This window comes from Carassius auratus, chromosome 31 (genome assembly GCF_003368295.1).
Source record: "Carassius auratus strain Wakin chromosome 31, ASM336829v1, whole genome shotgun sequence".
Taxonomy (NCBI): Eukaryota; Metazoa; Chordata; class Actinopteri; order Cypriniformes; family Cyprinidae; genus Carassius; species Carassius auratus.
Window position 1 is genome coordinate 17687831 of NC_039273.1, and position 17697 is coordinate 17705527.

At 39.7% G+C, this 17697-nt stretch overlaps 1 protein-coding gene across 3 annotated transcripts; it reads left to right on the forward strand.

Moving 5' to 3' along the window:
- The first annotated feature begins 951 nt into the window (after positions 1-951).
- On the forward strand, positions 952-17324 carry rae1 (ribonucleic acid export 1). Of its 3 annotated transcripts, XM_026213965.1 has the most exons (13): positions 952-1052; positions 1416-1521; positions 1598-1702; positions 1878-1970; positions 6362-6448; positions 6570-6656; positions 6865-6936; positions 7111-7218; positions 13138-13244; positions 14649-14724; positions 14874-15068; positions 15392-15477; positions 16915-17324. In XM_026213965.1, coding segments are annotated over exons 2-13 (1107 nt in total). In that variant the 5' UTR covers positions 952-1052; positions 1416-1431; the 3' UTR covers positions 16916-17324. The 3 variants fall into 3 exon arrangements, with proteins under 3 accessions (XP_026069750.1, XP_026069748.1, XP_026069749.1); XM_026213963.1 differs by lacking the exon at positions 16915-17324 and having other exon boundaries at positions 15392-15481; XM_026213964.1 differs by lacking the exons at positions 952-1052; positions 16915-17324 and adding an exon at positions 1093-1200 and having other exon boundaries at positions 15392-15481.
- Positions 17325-17697: the final 373 nt, after the last annotated feature.

Consider the following 17697-nt stretch of genomic DNA (forward strand, 5'->3'; position numbering starts at 1 on the left):
GTCACGACGCCCAAGTCCTATAGAGCATCACAGTGCCGCCCACAGCCGGTGCCAGAAGTAAAAATTCAATACAATTTCTGCATTGACATTTGGGAAATAAGCCATAAAAACGTAACCATACATACATTACAGCTACGGCTGTACTAAGCGATAGTATATGCTCATATAAATGGCAAAAGTTCATGGGGCACTAACCTTTTTTTGAGATAAATGCCTTTTATTCGCGATGTCTTGGATAAGTACTTCATTACCCACAATCCTGAACAATCCCACAGTGACGCATCTGATTGGTGGAACTCGTGTAACTGTCTGGTTAAAACCCATGAAGGTCTGTGAAGACTGAAGATCATTAATAGAAAGAAAAAAGAAAAAAAAAAAACCTGTTGCGTTTTTGCCTGGCAACTCGAGTTCAGCCTTTGCTGGTTATCCTCAGACATGCTCTAAAACTCTTTAGATACAGATTTTTCCGAAAGTCAATGGGAGAAATGAATGGGAAATTTATTTCCGGCACCAGCTCTCTCGGGCTGTGGGCGGGACTGTGATGCTCTATTGACTTCACTTGTTTCCGTTGAATCCAATGGGGTCGCTGTGTCCATTTCTTTTACTGTCTATTATTTTTCCCCATTCAAAACTATTCAAGTGGTCTCGGGTATTTTTTGACCAAATAATCTAATATCATGCCAAATCATTTACAATCAAATCCAGCTAACGGAGTTAGCGACGTACGCAGAAAGTGTCCTAGGCAGACGTCTCATGTTTCTTGGGCGCCTGTTATTTATTTATTTATTTATTTAAAACGTAATCTTTTTTTGGACTTTCATTGTAAACATACTTCCCCTGAATATCTCAATATCAGTAAAAAGATATGCTTTTTTATGTTCTTTGTTCTCGGCAGAAATACTGTAATGTAAATAAAAGAAAAGAAAAAGAAAAAGAAAAAAATATGTTTGGAAACTATTTGATGACGTCATCAAAGCACGTCCTCGGCAAGAGCGACGGAAGTGCCTACTACAGCAGTGCGTGTTTGTGTCTATCGTTTGAAGCGGGAACCGGTTCGTATGGGAATAATCAAATTTTTATACGGCAGTTAGTGATTTAGTTGATTGAGATATTTTAATAGCTCATTGTATTTAATGTAGAGACTGCTCGGGCCTATAATTTAATTGCATTTGCTGAAGGCTACTGAAACACGATTTCACGGTCCGTCGTTGTATGCATTGTCGACGTGAAGTAGAATTTAGTATTTCACTTCATAATCTGACAAACAGATTGATTTTGGACACTTAAAGTGTGGTAGCGGTTTGTTAATATTAACATTAAATCAATCTGAAACAATGTAGGAATTGTTGTTGTCACGTGTTAATATTGTTTGGAATATGATGTTGATATGATCTGATTACTTCTTGTTTGATCAGCTCTTAACAGACTGAAATGAGTTTATTCGGGACGAACACGGGCTTTGGGTCCGGGGGAACAGGTGTATTTGGCAACACCACCACAGACAGTCATAATCCAATGAAGGTATACACAGAAATATATTATACCTGCAAATAAGCTTCTGTTCATGTTAATTCATTTGAGGTGTCGTTGATAACAGGATGTTGAAGTTACATCTCCACCCGATGACAGCATAAGCTGCTTGGCATTCAGTCCTCCTACAATGCCTGGAAACTTTCTCATTGGAGGCTCATGGGCCAATGACGTAAGCCTTTGACATCGCCATTTCTCTTATTCTTAATCTCTTATCCTAAAAAAAATCCCAATATAAATGTTATTGCATCTAATTTATAGTTGTTGAAATATATCTTACAGATGTGTTAAAAGAACCTTTCTGTCAGTTTGTAACTGATATATTGGCATGTATTGCATATACACAGGTGCGTTGCTGGGAGGTTCAAGATAATGGTCAGACTGTCCCTAAAGCCCAGCAGATGCACACAGGTCCAGTGCTGGATGTGTGCTGGAGTGATGTAAGATCTTTCACACATTATTAATATTAGTGGCCTAATTAAAGCCATTTACTAAAGCCATTTACATTTACAGATGCATCTAAAAAAAACTAGAATATAATGGAAAAGGGCTTTATTTTTTGTAATTTTAATAAAAAAAAGCAAACTTTCTTATATTCTAGATTCAAATATTTCAAGATGTTTTTTTGTTTGAATTCTGATGATTATGACTTATGAAAAATTAACTGTCTAAAAAAAATTTAATGTTCCACTTTGAGCTCGATTTGTTTTAGTAATTTTGAATATAAATACTGGGTACCTCTTGGGCTAGTTTAGAACATGCAATCTCAATTATGAGAAAGACTACTGACTTGACAGTTGTCCAGAAGACAATCATCAGCACCCTTCACCACGAGGGTAAGCCACAGAAGGTCATTGCTAAAAGGGCTGGCTGTTCACAGAGTGCTGTATCAAAATATATTCATAGAAAGTTGACTGAAAGAAAAAAATAGTGTGGCAGGAAAACGTGCATGGACAACAGGAATGACCACGACAGTGGGAAGATTGTTAGGAAAAACCAATTCAAAAACTTGGTAGAGCATCACAAGGAATTGACTGAGGCCGGAGTCAGTGCATCAAGACTCACCATGCTTAGACGTCTTCAGGAAAAGGGCTACAGCTTTCACAATACTAGAACCAAGCCACTCCTGAACCAGAAAAACTGTTAGATGCGTTACCCTTCACCTGGGGTAAGGAGAAAAAGAACTGGACTGTTTCTCAATGGTCCACAGTCCTCTTTTCAGATGAAAATTAACATTTCATTTGGAAATCAAGATCTGGAATCGGGAGGAAGACTGGAGAGGCACAGAATCCAAGCAGCGTGAAGTCCAGTGTGAAGTTTCTGATGATTTGGGTGCCGTGACGTCTGCTGGGGTTGGTCCATTGTGTTTTATCAAGTCCAGAGTCAGTCTAGCCATCTACCAGGAGATTTTGTAGCACTTTATGCTTCCATCTGCTGACAAGCTTTATGGAGATGCTGATTTAATTTTGCAGGAGAACTCCAAATTAGAAAGAAAATCAAATTTTTTTTTTAAGGTTTAATCACACATCATTTCTTCCATGTTTTATTTTTAAAAGAAAACCGATAGAATAGAAAAGAATAGAGCAAGCTAGTGTTAGAGGTCTTTTTTTACTTTTGCTAATTGTATATTAAATGAAAAGACAACAGATAGAATACAAAAAGATTAGAACACTAGTGTTAGTTTTTTTTTTTTTTTAAGAAAAGCAGCAAATGAAATCCAAAAGGGTCAAGTTATTTTTTATTTTTGAATTTTTATTTTTATAAAAGAATTAGAATGGAGATGACTAGAGTTAGAGGGTCAAATAAATATGGTAGAAATGTGTTTTTAGTTGATTCTTGAAGATGGCTAAGGACTCTGCTCAGATTGAGTTGGGCAGGTCATTCCACCAGGAATTCCAGCCAACCACCATTCTTCAACAAAATTTATATTTTAATGAAAATATATGTATGCCTATCTGTACTTGTATCACTGGACACAATTTAGTAAAATCCCCAAATTGGTATTGTGCTCAACCCCAGAACACCGATTGAAAAAAGCTGCTAATGCTGGTTAAAAGCATCAATACCGCCTCTGATGCTAGGTTGTTATGCCTATTTATGCTTGTTTATTGCTGTTAGAATTTACCACTAAAGATCTAAGAGGTCCGGTATCTATACCTCCTTTCCAGTGGAGGTCTGGATAATACTTTTTTTTGGAATCGTTATACATTTCTGTTTGGGCAGCAATAGTATTTTGTAAAAGAAAAGAAAATCCTAAGGTCAAAATGCTCATCAACAATGAAGTCTGAGGCTACGTCCACGCGAAGCTGGAGCTTACCCCAATCCAATCTTTTTTTCCCTTGTTCTAAAAAAAACTCCCATAAACACGGTGTCATATCTAGAAATATCTGCACAAAACCAGTGAAACTGACTGAAAAACATGTAGTCTACATGCCAGATCAGTATGTGGCGCTGTAATTTTGCCACAGAGATGCACCAAAAATGAAGACGACGACTTGGAGCATGCGCATAAACCTTGCATGCTGTATACAAACCATTGTTGCCGTTGCTCTTACGGGATGTAGTGGTGTCTGACTAGGGTTGACATGTGGGGTAATGACATTATAATTTCAGAAAATATATGGATGGCCCTACACGAAAACGCAAAGACGGCGTTATCAGATTTATCCACTCTAGGACCTGGTTTAAAAAAAATAGCAGTTTCACCTTCCGAAAACAGTGGATTCGTGTGGACGCAATGCCTATCTGATAAAAATAATTGTTCATATTCACAGAAACGAGTCTCCGTGTAGATGGGGCCTGAGAATTCTTCTACCAAAAAAATTAAAAAATCTTTAGTTGAGCCCAATTGGATATGAATACAAAAATGTTGTTTTATCAGGTTATTAACATTTCTACATTTAGAAACCTATGGCAGAAGGCCATATGACTGAGAAAAGCTGCTGGATGGGGTTTCATTGTTTTCCCTCTTAAAGTCTGGACTGTTTTTATTTTTTGCTTAAAATAAGTATCTACTAAAATCAATAATTAAAACACCTTAATCTGGAGTGAAGTAATTTCACATTTTTAGTTGCCTTTCCTTGCCATCTACAAATAATTTTAACATTGTCTTTTTATGAAAAGCTATTTTATAACATGCTGCTAAATAATGCTAAATGTAGGTGGAAACAAAAGTCTTGGATTATTTGAAAGGTCAGTGTCTTATGTGTGACGGACAAACGTGATTGTTTTTGCTCCATTCTCTTTCTGCAGTGTTTTAGCAAAAGTATTAAACTATTTTGCTGCTCTCTGTGTTTCTGACTGTTGTTAAAATAATTGCATCGTCTGTAGTAGGGGTGTAAGAAAATATCGATAAACGTGAGTATCGCAATACTTTATTTAACGATACTGTATAGATTCTCAAAAACGTAATATTGATATTAAAAAAATAATAATCATGGCAGTTTATGTAAGTAATGTTAGCATTAATGTAGTTCGCTGCTAGTAATTGAGGGTGAAAGATTTGTCCCAGTTTATGTTTTGGTGTACAACGTTGAAGTGTACCATCATTTGGGCTTTTGTGGTAATGTCCACTGTGGGACTGGTGCACTGCCTCGGTTTTGCCACTTGCTGTAACCAGTGTGGAGAGACTCGTGCGGGGCGCAGCCATAGGCAGTAGGGTCATCCCGCGGCTGCAGCTTTCTCTCATTTTGCGGGTGTTTTGTGCAGTTGGTGCAGTGCTCACATCGCATTTTTCGACAGCGGTAAAGTTTGTTTGACGTTTAACATTCAAAACATACTTTTTTTTTTTTTTTTTTTGCCAATTAAGATCTTTGTAGCTGTTATGTTTTGAGCCCAAACTAACTCTGTGCAATAACATTTATATTATATATTATGACTAAGTTCCATTTTTTTTGAATTACCATTTTATGTGTTTTATAATAAGTATGCAATAATATAAATCCATTAAACGACAACATCATTTGATCTAAAGGTATCAAACCAACTGTAACATATACAGAATATTATTCAGTATAATGCACAAGGCTTAGTTTTTCAAATTATGCCTTTGTTTTTTATATTATTTTATTTTATTAAAGGATCCAAGCACTTTAATTTATCACCCGTACTGCACAGAAAGTGGTTCAGTAATGTTGAATGTTACAGGTATTGATTATTGCAAATGCAGATCCCACTGTGTTCTGGTTAAACAATTTTGATTTATTTATTTATTGGGAAGATTTGCATATGGTGGTGTTCTTAATGACAGCTTTCCTTACAATATAAACTATTCTTAAAATAATAAATATCCCAATATATCACCTTGCTTACAGTATCGCAGTGTATCACTATATTTTGTATTGCAACCCCTGTTTCGTGATCTGTATCGTATTGCCAGATTCTTGGCAATATACAGCCCTAATCTGTAGCTCTTATAGTGCTTGCTATATACAAATATTAGTGTATATAGCCCAAAAGGTCATTACAATAAATAACACAGAGTTTTTTGTTTTGCTGTTCTGCTCACTTGAAACCGTAAAATGGTGTTATCATTGTCATTATGTCTCAGAGTCCAGTTGGAACCAAGCTGGTCTGCTGTTTGAGGTCCCCTGCTCTATACTGTTGCTGAAAAACTGATATACATGAGCACAGTTGTAACAGGGTTGTGATTTTATAAATCAAATATATATTTATTTTTTGCATGGTTGCAAGTAGGTATTCAGGTCAGAATTGTTGTTCTACACAAATAGAAGTAGAACCGAATATCCCTATGTTCTTTATTCTTATTGAATGGCTACTACTTCCTGAAATGAGGCATCTTCTTACCTGATTTTGCTTATTTTGTTAACAGGATGGCAGTAAAGTCTTTACAGCCTCCTGTGACAAAACTGCCAAGATGTGGGATCTGAACAGCAATCAGACCATTCAGATAGCACAAGTAAGCAGTTAATTTGTATTCCTAAAAAATATTCTTATGCTGAGCTCATACTTTATATGTATTTTAGTTGTGTTGGTTTACAGTATAATTAACAGGTCCTACAATCTTTTCTGTTGACCAGCATGAAGGCCCAATCAGGACAATTCACTGGATTAAAGCTCCAAACTACAGCTGTGTTATGACTGGGAGCTGGGACAAGACACTGAAGGTGCTGGAACCCATCCTCACAATCTTTGGGACTGCACAGTTGAAATCGTGATATGGGCTAGTTTTTAATAATGTTTAGTGTTAAACAATTATTATGTCACAGTTCAGTGTGCAGTGTTTGATTAAAATAATTACAAAATATGGCTAAATATTGCAGCCTTGGTCTAGAATAAATTAACAGCTGTTTCTCTGCCTCTCATTTTTGACAGTTTTGGGATACACGTTCCCCAAATCCCATGATGTCTCTGCAGATGCCAGAGAGGTGTTACTGTGCAGATGTGGTAAAGGAGTTTGATTTGAATTTGTTGTAGCATCAGTTTGGACCGCTCTTGTCTGAAATTTTCATGTGGGTGTTGTTTGTGTGTTTGGAGTAAAGTGGGCATCTGAGCCCTAACCTTGTCTTTTGCTGGGATTATATTCTGAAAGCTTTTTATGGATGTCTTTTTCTTTTATAGGTATATCCTATGGCCGTTGTAGCCACTGCAGAACGTGGTCTCATTGTTTACCAGTTGGAAAATCAGCCTTCAGAGTTTCGACGAATAGAGTCACCTCTGAAGCATCAGGTCAGTGTTGGTTTATTTTTGAAGTAATTGCATGGCAATTTAAAGACTTGAAGGAGTAATTTACTTCCAGAATAAAAATTATGTCGTCTTTAACACACCCTCCACTTGTTCCAAACCTGCATGAGTTTCTTTCTTCTGTTGAACACACAAGAAGATATTTTGAAAAATGTTGCTATCTGAACAGTTGATAAGCACCATTGACTTCCATCATATTTTTTTTTTCCTTCTGTGGAAGTCAATGGTGCTTATCAACTGTTTGGATACCAACACTGGCTTAGGAGGATGAAAAATATTGGGTTTGAATTAGCATTTGACATAAAATATGGAATTACTGCGTTTTATTATTGTAGCAAACAAATTAGAAGAATAATGTTACCTTTTAGTTGTGTTTTGTCACAATATTTATGTAGTTACACTTTACAATAATGTAAGTTGTTAACATTAGTTAAGAACATAATAATGAAAAATACTTATGTAGCATTTATTAATCGTAGTTGATCTCCATTCCAATATTTACTTATACATTATTAAAATCAAAAGTTTTCTGTCATTGATATTTAATGGACCTAGACTAACATGGACTAACAATGAACACCTGCAATTTTATTAACTAACATTAGCAAAAATTAATAAATACTGTAACAAATGTGGTGTTAATGTTACTTCATTCATTAAATGTGGTTAACAAATTTAAACCTTATTTAGATACAAAGTAAACTGTAATAAAAACTGTAAAGACAATTCATTGATTGGGTCATAAGCCAGTTTGTTAGTTATTCCAAATCCATTATAGTGTACAAAACAGTTGTTGCAAAATGGCAGATGAGTTTGTATGTAATGAGAGAGCCAGTCCGCGATACCAGTATGACTAAATAATTGTACACGTAATATTGAATTGATGTTTCATATTTTATTAGCTTCCACCAAGAAAAACGTACTCTGTTACTAACGTAACCTCGGTTCCCTGAAATACGGGAACGAGTACTGGGAAAAAACCCTTTTTTCTCCTGAACTGAAGCCTTATTCAATCACGCAGTGAAACTGCACAGCCATTGGATCGTGCAGTGCTTTAAAACAAACCAATGGCTTGGCAGCGGTGCTGCACGAACCTATGGCAGCGAAGCCCACCAAAGCCCGCCAATATGGGCGGGGAATCTGGCTATATATTGGCCGCTTCGCCACAGGAATTCAGGTTACTTCGACTGAAGCGACGACTGAGTTGTGCAGCCTTTTTAGCATGGCAAGGAACGCAGTACTCGTTCCCGTATTTCAGGGAACCGAGGTTACGTTAGTAACCGAGTACGTTCCCTTTCAATACTTCCCTCGTACTGCGTCGAAGACGCATATGGGAACCCAGTTCAATCACGCCATGCTAAGAAGGGAGGACGACCAACGCAATCAAACTTGATTTGTTAAACAAAGATATGATAATAGCAACTAGGGGCAGAATAAGCTCAATGAGGTTACGTCTGGCCTAGCCTGATCATCCCGTGTTCGTATCGCCTCAGTAGCCAAGGGACCGAGTGCATACGAGTAGAGTTTGAGCCTTGGGCAAGAATGGCCAAGAGCATGCAAATGAGGAACAAGAAGGTGACCTTCACACAGAAAGTACCCTAGCATAAAGCGCCGGGACGTCTAGATTGTAAAATCTAGCAAATGTGGACGGCGAGCTCCAGCCAGCCGCCTCACAAATTTCTGCGATAGTCACACCATTAGACCTTGCCCAGGACGAAGACACTGCTCTCGTCGAATGGGCTCTTACTCCAATTGGGCTTTGCAGGCCCAAAGAAGAGTAGGCTAGCTGGATTGCATCAACAATCCACCTTGAAAGTCTTTGCTTAGAGACCGGTAACCCTCTGGTGCGGTTTCCAAAGCATATGAAGAGCTGTTCTGATCGTCTTATTGGCGCAGAACGCTCTATGTAGACTTTTAGAGCCCTCACTGGGCAAAGTAGATTCAGCCCTGGATCCTCCTCTGTGTTTTGTAACGCAGAGAGGGTGACCACTTGTGCTCTAAAAGGTGTGGAGAGCACCTTTGGCACATAGCCATGCCTCGGTTTCAGGATGACCCTCGAGTCGTTAGGCCCGAATTCTAGGCAATTAGGGCTTATCGAAAGTGCTTGCAAATCCCCCACACGCTTAACAGACGCTAGTGCCAATAGCAGAGCGGTCTTTAGCGACAGGGCTTTAAGGCCTATGGACTGTAGCGGGTCAAAGGGGGCCCCCTTCAGGGCTCTCAGCACCGTGGGCAGGTCCCAAGAAGGGACGGTGGGAGGGCGGATGAAGCCGTCTGGCACCTCTCATAAATCGGACGACTAAGTCGTTTCTGCCCACCGAATGGCCTGCTATAAGGGCGTGTGACGCCGCTATAGTTGCTACATAGACCTTGAGCATGGAGGGGGATCGTCCCTTCTCCAAGAGCTCTTGTAAAAATGACAGTATCACTGATACGTCACAAGAGGTCGGGCTTTCACCATGGTCTGAACACCATGTGGAGAACACAGACCATTTGGAGGCATAGAGGCGTCGTGTAGATGGAGCTCTAGCCTGTGAAATTGTGTCTAGCACACGCTCAGGGAGTCCCGCGGGCTCCCGTCGAGCGACCAAAGGTGCAGAGACCACTTCTCTGGGTGTGGATGCCAAATCGTCTCAGGGGAATGGGCCATGGGGCTGCAGTCAGCATCTGCGACAGGTCGGCTATCCAGTGCTGATTTTCCCAGAATGGGGCTACAAGCAGAACCCTGCATCTCTGGTCCCTGACCCGCCTGATTACTTGGGGAATCAGAGGGACCGGAGGAAAAGCATAAAGAAGACGGTTGGGCCAGTCCTGGGACAACGCGTCCTTGATCTTGGAAAAATATTTTGGGCAATGAGAGTTGTCTTTTGAGGCAAAGAGGTCTATTTCCGCTCTGCCAAAGACCTCCCATATCTTCTGAACCGTCCGAGGGTGGAGTCTCCACTCTTCTGAGGAGACTCTGCTTCTTGACCGCATATCCGCGCCCTTGTTCAGCTTGCCCGGAAGATGCACTGCTCTCAGGGACCCCAAATTGCTTTGGGTCCATTCCAGCAGTCGCGACGTCAGTCTGAAGAGACGCGTCGATGACAGCCCACCTTGGTGATTTATATAAGAGACCACCGTCATGCTGTCCGATCTGACCAGCACGTGGTGGCTCTTTAGGTCTGACAGGAAGCTCTGGCAGGCTCGTTGAACTGCAATCATCTCGAGGCAGTTGATGTGAAGCCTGCTCTCCTCTTTCGACCATTGGCCGAAAGCGGGTTTCCTTTCGCACAGCGCGCCCCAACCCTTGTTGGACGCGTCTGTGGAGATCACTTTCCTAATACAGTGAGTCAGGAAATACAGTCCTGACTCACCTTGATATTCAAGCGTCCGTGACGCCATGCATGAGGTGGAACATGTGGTTTCAGCCAATATTGGAGGGGGCGCATACGAAGCAGCCCGAGCTCCAGCACCGGCTATGCCGCCGCCATAAGACCCAGCAGCTTCTGGAATGTCTTTAGGGGTCGAGAAGCACCTATTTTGAAAGAGGCCGCAAGTCGCTGTAGAGCCGCAGCGCGCTCCTTCACCATTGTTGCCATCATCGTCACTGAGTCTAACACTGTTCCCAGAAACGATATCCGTCGGCTGGGGGACAGTGAGCTCTTGACAAAGTTCACCCTGAGCCCTAGGCATTCCAGATGGCTGAGGAGCACAGTTCTGTAACCCAATGCCTCCCCCTCTGACTGAGCTAGAACTAGCCAGTCGTCGAGGTAATTGAGAATGTGGATGCCCTTCTGCCTGAGAGGGAAGAGAGCCGCATCCATGCACTTTGTGAATGTGCGAGGCGCCAGAGACAGCCCAAAGGGGAGGACCTTGTATTGGTAAGCCACGCCCTCGAAGGCAAATCTCAAAAACGGCCTGTGACGGGGGGCTATCTGGATGTGAAAGTAAGCGTCTTTCAGATCCAGCGAAAAGAACCAATCCCCTGAACGTATTTGCGAGAGGATTTGTTTCAATGTGATAATTCTGAAGCTCATGAGGGCACGGTTCAGATGTCTTAAATCGAGGGTGGGGCGCAGCCCACCATCCTTCTTGGGAACCAGGAAGTAACGGCTGTAAAACCCTGAGTCGCGGTGTGCTGGGGGAACGATTTCTATAGCTCCCTTCACCAGCAGATTTTTCACTTCGGCACGAAGAACGTGAGCGTTCCTCATTGTGCACTGAAGTGGTGACCGCCCCGCGAAAGCGTGGTGGCCGTTGTGCGAACTGAAGGGAATAGCCGTGTTTTATTACTCCCATGACCCAATCTGATACCCCGGGACTGGCTTGCCATTGTGAGGCCCGGATGGACAAAGGTTGTATTAACTCGAGTGATTGACCGCCGTGGGGGACATAGCACTCGTGAGTGTTGTGTGAGGAAAACTGCTCTTTTTGTGAAGGAGCGTGTTTTTTATTTTTTGCACTATAACAGCGCTTTGCTGTCTGGGCTCTAACAAGGGCCCATTGTTTGCAGCAGGAACAACTTCGTCGACATCTGGAGATGGACAGCAGAACACACGGGGCAGTTTGGGGGGTGGTCCGGCTGTGGCGAGACTTAGCCCCCTCCTCTTTCTTTCCTGTCGATCAGGATGACGGTGGCGGCGGCGCAGGGTCCAGCACTATCTTGGGCCGGGGTCCCATGCGCTTGGGATACTGATACCGTCTGGTGGCCGAGCGAGAACGGTGTCGATGCTCGGGTTTCACCGGCTGGGCTGCGGTGGTAGCAGCTGGCGCTTGCTTAGGAGGCTGACGAATCGGCACCTGTCTGGGGCGACTAGCAGCAGATGAAGCGCGCTTCGGCAGGAAGTGTCGCATTGCCTGGGATGACTTCTGCGCCTCTGTGAAACGCTCGGCGAATCCCTCTATCGCCGGGCCAAAGAGGCCGCTGGGGGAGATCGGTGCGTCTAGGAACTGGGCTCTGTCAGCATCCTTGATCTCCGTAAGGTTGAGCCATAAGTGGCGCTCCAAGACCACCAGGTTAGCCATCGAGCGCCCAATGGCCTGGGCGGTGCTCTTGGTAGCACGCAGCGCCAAGTCTGTTGCACTTCTCAGCTCCCTGAGCGTGGTGACATCTGGGCCAGACTCGTCGGTGGCGGGCTTTGGCGGGCTTCGCTGCCATAGGTTCGTGCAGCACCGCTGCCAAGCCATTGGTTTGTTTTAATAGCACTGCACGATCCAATGGCTGTGCAGTTTCACTGCGTGATTGAATAAGGCTTCAGTTCAGGAGAAAAAAGGGTTTTTTCCCATATGTGTCTTCGACGCAGTACGAGTGAAGTATTGAAAGGGAACAGTTCTTAGCAAGAGTATAGGGCCGACTTCAGTTACCCGGGTGACCCTCTGTGATCCGCTTTTACTGGTTGTTATCGAGGGATGTTGTGACTGACAAATCAGAATCAAATATTCCACATAGCCATGTAATAATTATTTTTGTTAGTTTAATCCCAATTCAAATAGATGAACTTGCTATGTATGTGACATTGTGCAAATGCACAAAACGTTAAATCCTGAAAGATATTTTCTTTCGTAGTCAAACTGGATCTCATGTTATACACTATTTAAATTACTATTTATAAAATGTTTATCATTGTGAATTGATTATTACGCAGCACAAACTCACTCATGAAAAAAAAAAATCAATTTTAAATAGTTGTGAATGAATTGGCAGGAATTAAGTGATTTTTCTCATTGGAAATTTGTTGATTTTTACTCACCCACACTGAAGCTTTAGTTCGCTAAGATCTCCATAGTTTCCCCTGTGTAAGTTCTCAACCCTGTTTTTGTGTTGATTCGTAGCCCATTTTCAGCATTATTTTAATGTTCTCCTCTGCAGATATTGTTGTTAACCATTTAGGTGTATTTTAACTTGTGCATTTTGTTTAACAGCACCGCTGTGTGGCTATCTTTAAGGACAAGCAGAGTAAACCTACTGGTTTTGCACTGGGCAGTATTGAGGGACGAGTTGCCATTCATTACATAAATCCACCTAACCCGTGAGTCTGTATCTGATCTCTTTTCCAATCCGCAAATAATTCATTGCTGGTTTTAAAAAAAAGATAACAGCTAACACAGTACACTAAAAAAAGTTTAAATTAAGAAAAACATTTCCACGCCAATTAGTTCAGGTCTGTACAGCGAGACTAAAACAAGTGCAAACTAAAAATGTTATGTTGAACCAACTAAAGTTGTGTAAGATAACAATAAAAGAATGGCATGTTAAAAACAATCACATTCAGTTAAGAGAAATTCTCTGAAAAATGTACATAAATCAAAAAAAAAAAAAAAAACTGGATCATCCAGGTAACAACCCAGGATTAAGAATCAAGCGTAAACTTTCGAGTGTGGTCATTTTTATAAATTCAATGTATTTTTTCTTATTTTTTCACATTTACTATATGTAAATGTCTTTTAGGTAAAATATAAGTTAGTCATGTAAGTCAGTACTAAGTAAAAAAATAAGTTCTTCTGTAGCGAATCCATGAGTTTTTGTAAGAAGGGTGACGTATGAGGTCGGCCTGGCGCATGAGCCGCTTGGGAGTGACAAACACAGAAGTGCAGGGAATAGATCAAAACAAAACAATGGTCGCTAATTAGAAGTACAAAACAAGGATTTGTAAAGAAGAATGTCGGAGGATTTCGATTTAAGTTAAGAGGAGACTGGTTTTCCTTTGCTAAAGTAAGGAAACTTTGCTTCCTTTGCTCCTGTTAACAAACGTTTGTTTTCACGAGACACACATGGGCAACACAGACCTCATACATCTTCCTGGAGCTGCTTCCGTGTACAACTGTTGGCGCAAGCTACATTAAAGTGAATATTACATTTTGAAAATGTATTTTTTTCTTACAAAAAAATGTTCTTACAAAATAGCATCGATTCGCAACAGGAGGTCTACAGGAGGCTCACCTCCCGGAGCCGTGTGAGACACACTTGATTTTTTTTTTTATGGATGGGTGCTTTTTATTTAACTTCTTTTGGATTGATGCACTGAGACACCCACTGAGTGCCACTAAACAGCTTGAAAGCTCAAAGACAATTTTTAATACAACTCTGACTGGATTCGTCTGAAATGAAGTCATATACACCTAATCTACTAATCATTTAATATTAGTGTCTGTTCCATAACTAAACTAAATTATTTTTACTACTATAAAAATTAAAAAGATGGTGGTGGGCAAGTGACGTAAACAGTGTTGCGGCTTAACACCAGTATCACCAACCATCACAGCAACCCTTATCTAGTCCCTACAAAAAATTCTAAGTTACATTTTACAAATTTTAAGCACATTATGAGCATTATGAAATATGAAAGTTGTGACGCAAATGTTTCAATTAACTTGAACAAGCAGCATTTATTTTTGAGTGTAATATTCAATATGTTTGTTATCTTTTAACTCAGAGCCAAGGACAATTTCACCTTTAAGTGCCACAGGTCCAATGGAACCAATACTGCCACACCCCAAGATATTTATGCTGTGAGTTTTCTAGGTTTTGTGTATTTTTGAAATGCAGTGGATTGCTTGGGCATTTAGTCTAGTCTGAGGTTATGAATGACAGTATTCAGTAAATAGTACTTGTATAATAAACAGAGACTGTGGACTTGCTGTTTGTTTCTCTGTTGTAGGTGAATGCTATCTCCTTTCACCCTGTCCATGGCACTCTGGCGACAGTAGGATCTGATGGGCGCTTCAGTTTCTGGGATAAAGATGCCCGCACTAAGCTGAAGACCTCTGAACAATTAGATCAACCAATAACAGCTTGTTGCTTCAATAACAATGGGAACATATTTGCCTATGCTTCCAGCTATGACTGGTCTAAGGTACAATCTCAATACATATGTTATATTTGAATGTCATTGTTAACAAGAATGCATTCTTTTGTTTAAAAAATAGCCAGACAGAGTGCAGTGAAATTAAACAGAATCCAGGGGTCTTGAATCATTGTGGTTGAAGGTGAACTTGGCACACTGTCATTGATTGTCAATGTTTTTATCGTTCAACTGGGAAAAAAAAAAATCTAAGTAAATCATTCAACAAATTTTTTTACGGCCATTTAAAAGTTCTTTTTTTTTTTTTTTTTTTTTGTGAATTAACAATCAGTGTCATCTCTGCTCACTTTTATTACTTCTGCTTTGTGTCACAGGGACATGAATATTACAATCCCCAGAAAAAGAATTACATCTTCTTGAGGAATGCGGCTGAGGAACTGAAGCCTCGGAACAAGAAATGGTGAGAGCAGGATATCCATTACAATGGAGAAGGTGTCTTTCCCCGGGCAGGGGCAGATGTGCTGCCTGACTTGCACTGACTTTCCTTTCTTTGCAGTTGTGATTCTTTCGGAGTCCTTCTTTGGTATCTAATGATGCATTAATAAGTTGCTCTTAGCTCACAGGGATGAATTCTGAATAAACAAACATATTTTCATTTTTTTTTTTTTTTATGGTATACAGAAATGAGGTTCTTCTTCAGTTTGATTTTTCAGTGTCCAGGATTGGAGTGAATTGATCACTGATTAACTATAATGGTGAACTATTTATTTTTATTATTAATATTGGAAAGCCATATTATTAAAAGTCAGCCTTCTAAAAGTAACTATTTGTGATGAATTGTTTTGCAGTGGTTTAGTAATATACACTTAAATTCTTGAAATTTTTAGGGCTTGATGTATAATCATTGTGTGTGTGCTCAAAATAGGCTTTTGAACTACATACAACATTTCCCATACAAATATCGGGAAAATAAGTTTGAAAATAACTTTCCACACTCTTAACTGTGTACTGACTCTCTAACTGGAAGCTAATAGGTGACTCCTTTAGTCAAATAATGAATTGAAGAGAATGATTCAGTACTCCAATTTATTTAACACTCAACATTTTGAAAAGTCTCAAATCTGATTAAACATTTACATTTTATGTAAATAATTGAAAAGACATGACATAAGCTGTGAATGGAAAGATTTCTAAAGCATAAATTACTTTTCTACTGGTATTCTACAGGGAAGCATGCTTGTAATGATTATGATTTTGGTTTTCTTGGATGAAAATTCTGCTTAAATTGTTATAATTTACAAAGAAAAGTTTTCCGTACATATTTGGGAGTCAGACCATAGGTCTTTAGAAACATCTGCTGTTTGCTGCAGTAGCAAATGCAGCCCTGCGTGACACTGTGCAGTGCAGTTATACAGAATATAAGCTAAAATACTGCTGAATTTTCATTATTTTAAGTCTGGTGCAAAGGAAACCGTATTAGTTTAAGAATATTTTATTTTGGATGTCTTATTTTTTTATTGAAATATTTTACTAATACGAGATGAAATGGCTGATTTAAGAAAATGACAGTCTGTGCCTGCATTTATTTTCTTGTACTGATAAATTGATTAGTACAGGTGTGACCGGTGTTTGATTGTGTGCATGGATATTATATGCAGATGAAGATCTATGATAATTTGTCACTGATCTATTTTTTTAGATAAATCTCTGAATACAAGAGAATGACCTGTAAAACTTAAAAACTGTTGGAATAGGCCTGTCACAGATTACACATGTAATTGATGTTAAAGAATTATGCTTCTTTTGGCCATGTGTGCTCTTTCGTTCATGGGGAAAACAAAACCAAAAATAAATCAGAATGCTGTATTGACTGACGCCTGCCCCTCCTTGTCTTTAGATTTGTCAAGCTTCGCATCACATCTCGGAAGACCTGCGTTTGTGTGTAGATATGGGAGAGAGACCTCAATTTGGCTAAAACCTGGACCAGTGGCATGGCAATTGCATAATTTTTACCTTTTTTCTTTCTTCATAAAGTTCATTGTTACTTGCAACTTTTATTTCTATATATTGTCTTGCAAAGGAAATGCATTTACACCTTTACATTTTTCTTCTTGGTGTATACTCAGATTGTGTAACCAATAATAAATCTGTCTCAAGCATTCTCTGCATTTTGACATTGCTGTTGTCTCATTGGCTTGTAAGTATTTATAGGTGTAGGAGTGTATTTGTATAATATATATACACGCATTGTTCCTTAAAACTACTATCATCGATGAAGCATTGAATAAAGTCAAAAAGTGAAATTGATGAAAAACCTTGAATATTTTTGCATATTTTGTTTTGAAGCAGTTCTAAAACTTTTGTCAGTCATGTCAAGTAGTGCGAAAAAGATGCAGAGACAAAAAAGGTAATTTAACCTTTTTATGACATAGCAAAATTCAGGTTGTAAAATGTCTACAAAAAAAAAAAAAAGATAAATGTAAATATAACAGTCATAAGGTTTTTTTTTTAAATACTGGAAAGCTTTTCAAAATGGTTTGCACCAACATGAATACAAATAGTATATTTCTAAGAATTTGCACGTTTTTTTAAAATAGATTTTCTAAAAAGATATTTCTATTATCTTTGTTTTTTGTGACCCTTTTAACCTGGAAGGCGCTCACTTGCCACTGGTGCATTT

Coding starts and splice junctions, on each gene's coding strand:
- rae1 (XM_026213963.1), top strand. CDS start 1,432: ATGAGTTTATTCGGGACGAACACGGGCTTTGGGTCCGGGGGAACAGGT. Junction 1,971..6,361: donor TGGATGTGTGCTGGAGTGAT/GTAAGATCTTTC, acceptor TTTTGTTAACAG/GATGGCAGTAAAGTCTTTAC. Junction 6,449..6,569: donor AGACCATTCAGATAGCACAA/GTAAGCAGTTAA, acceptor TCTGTTGACCAG/CATGAAGGCCCAATCAGGAC.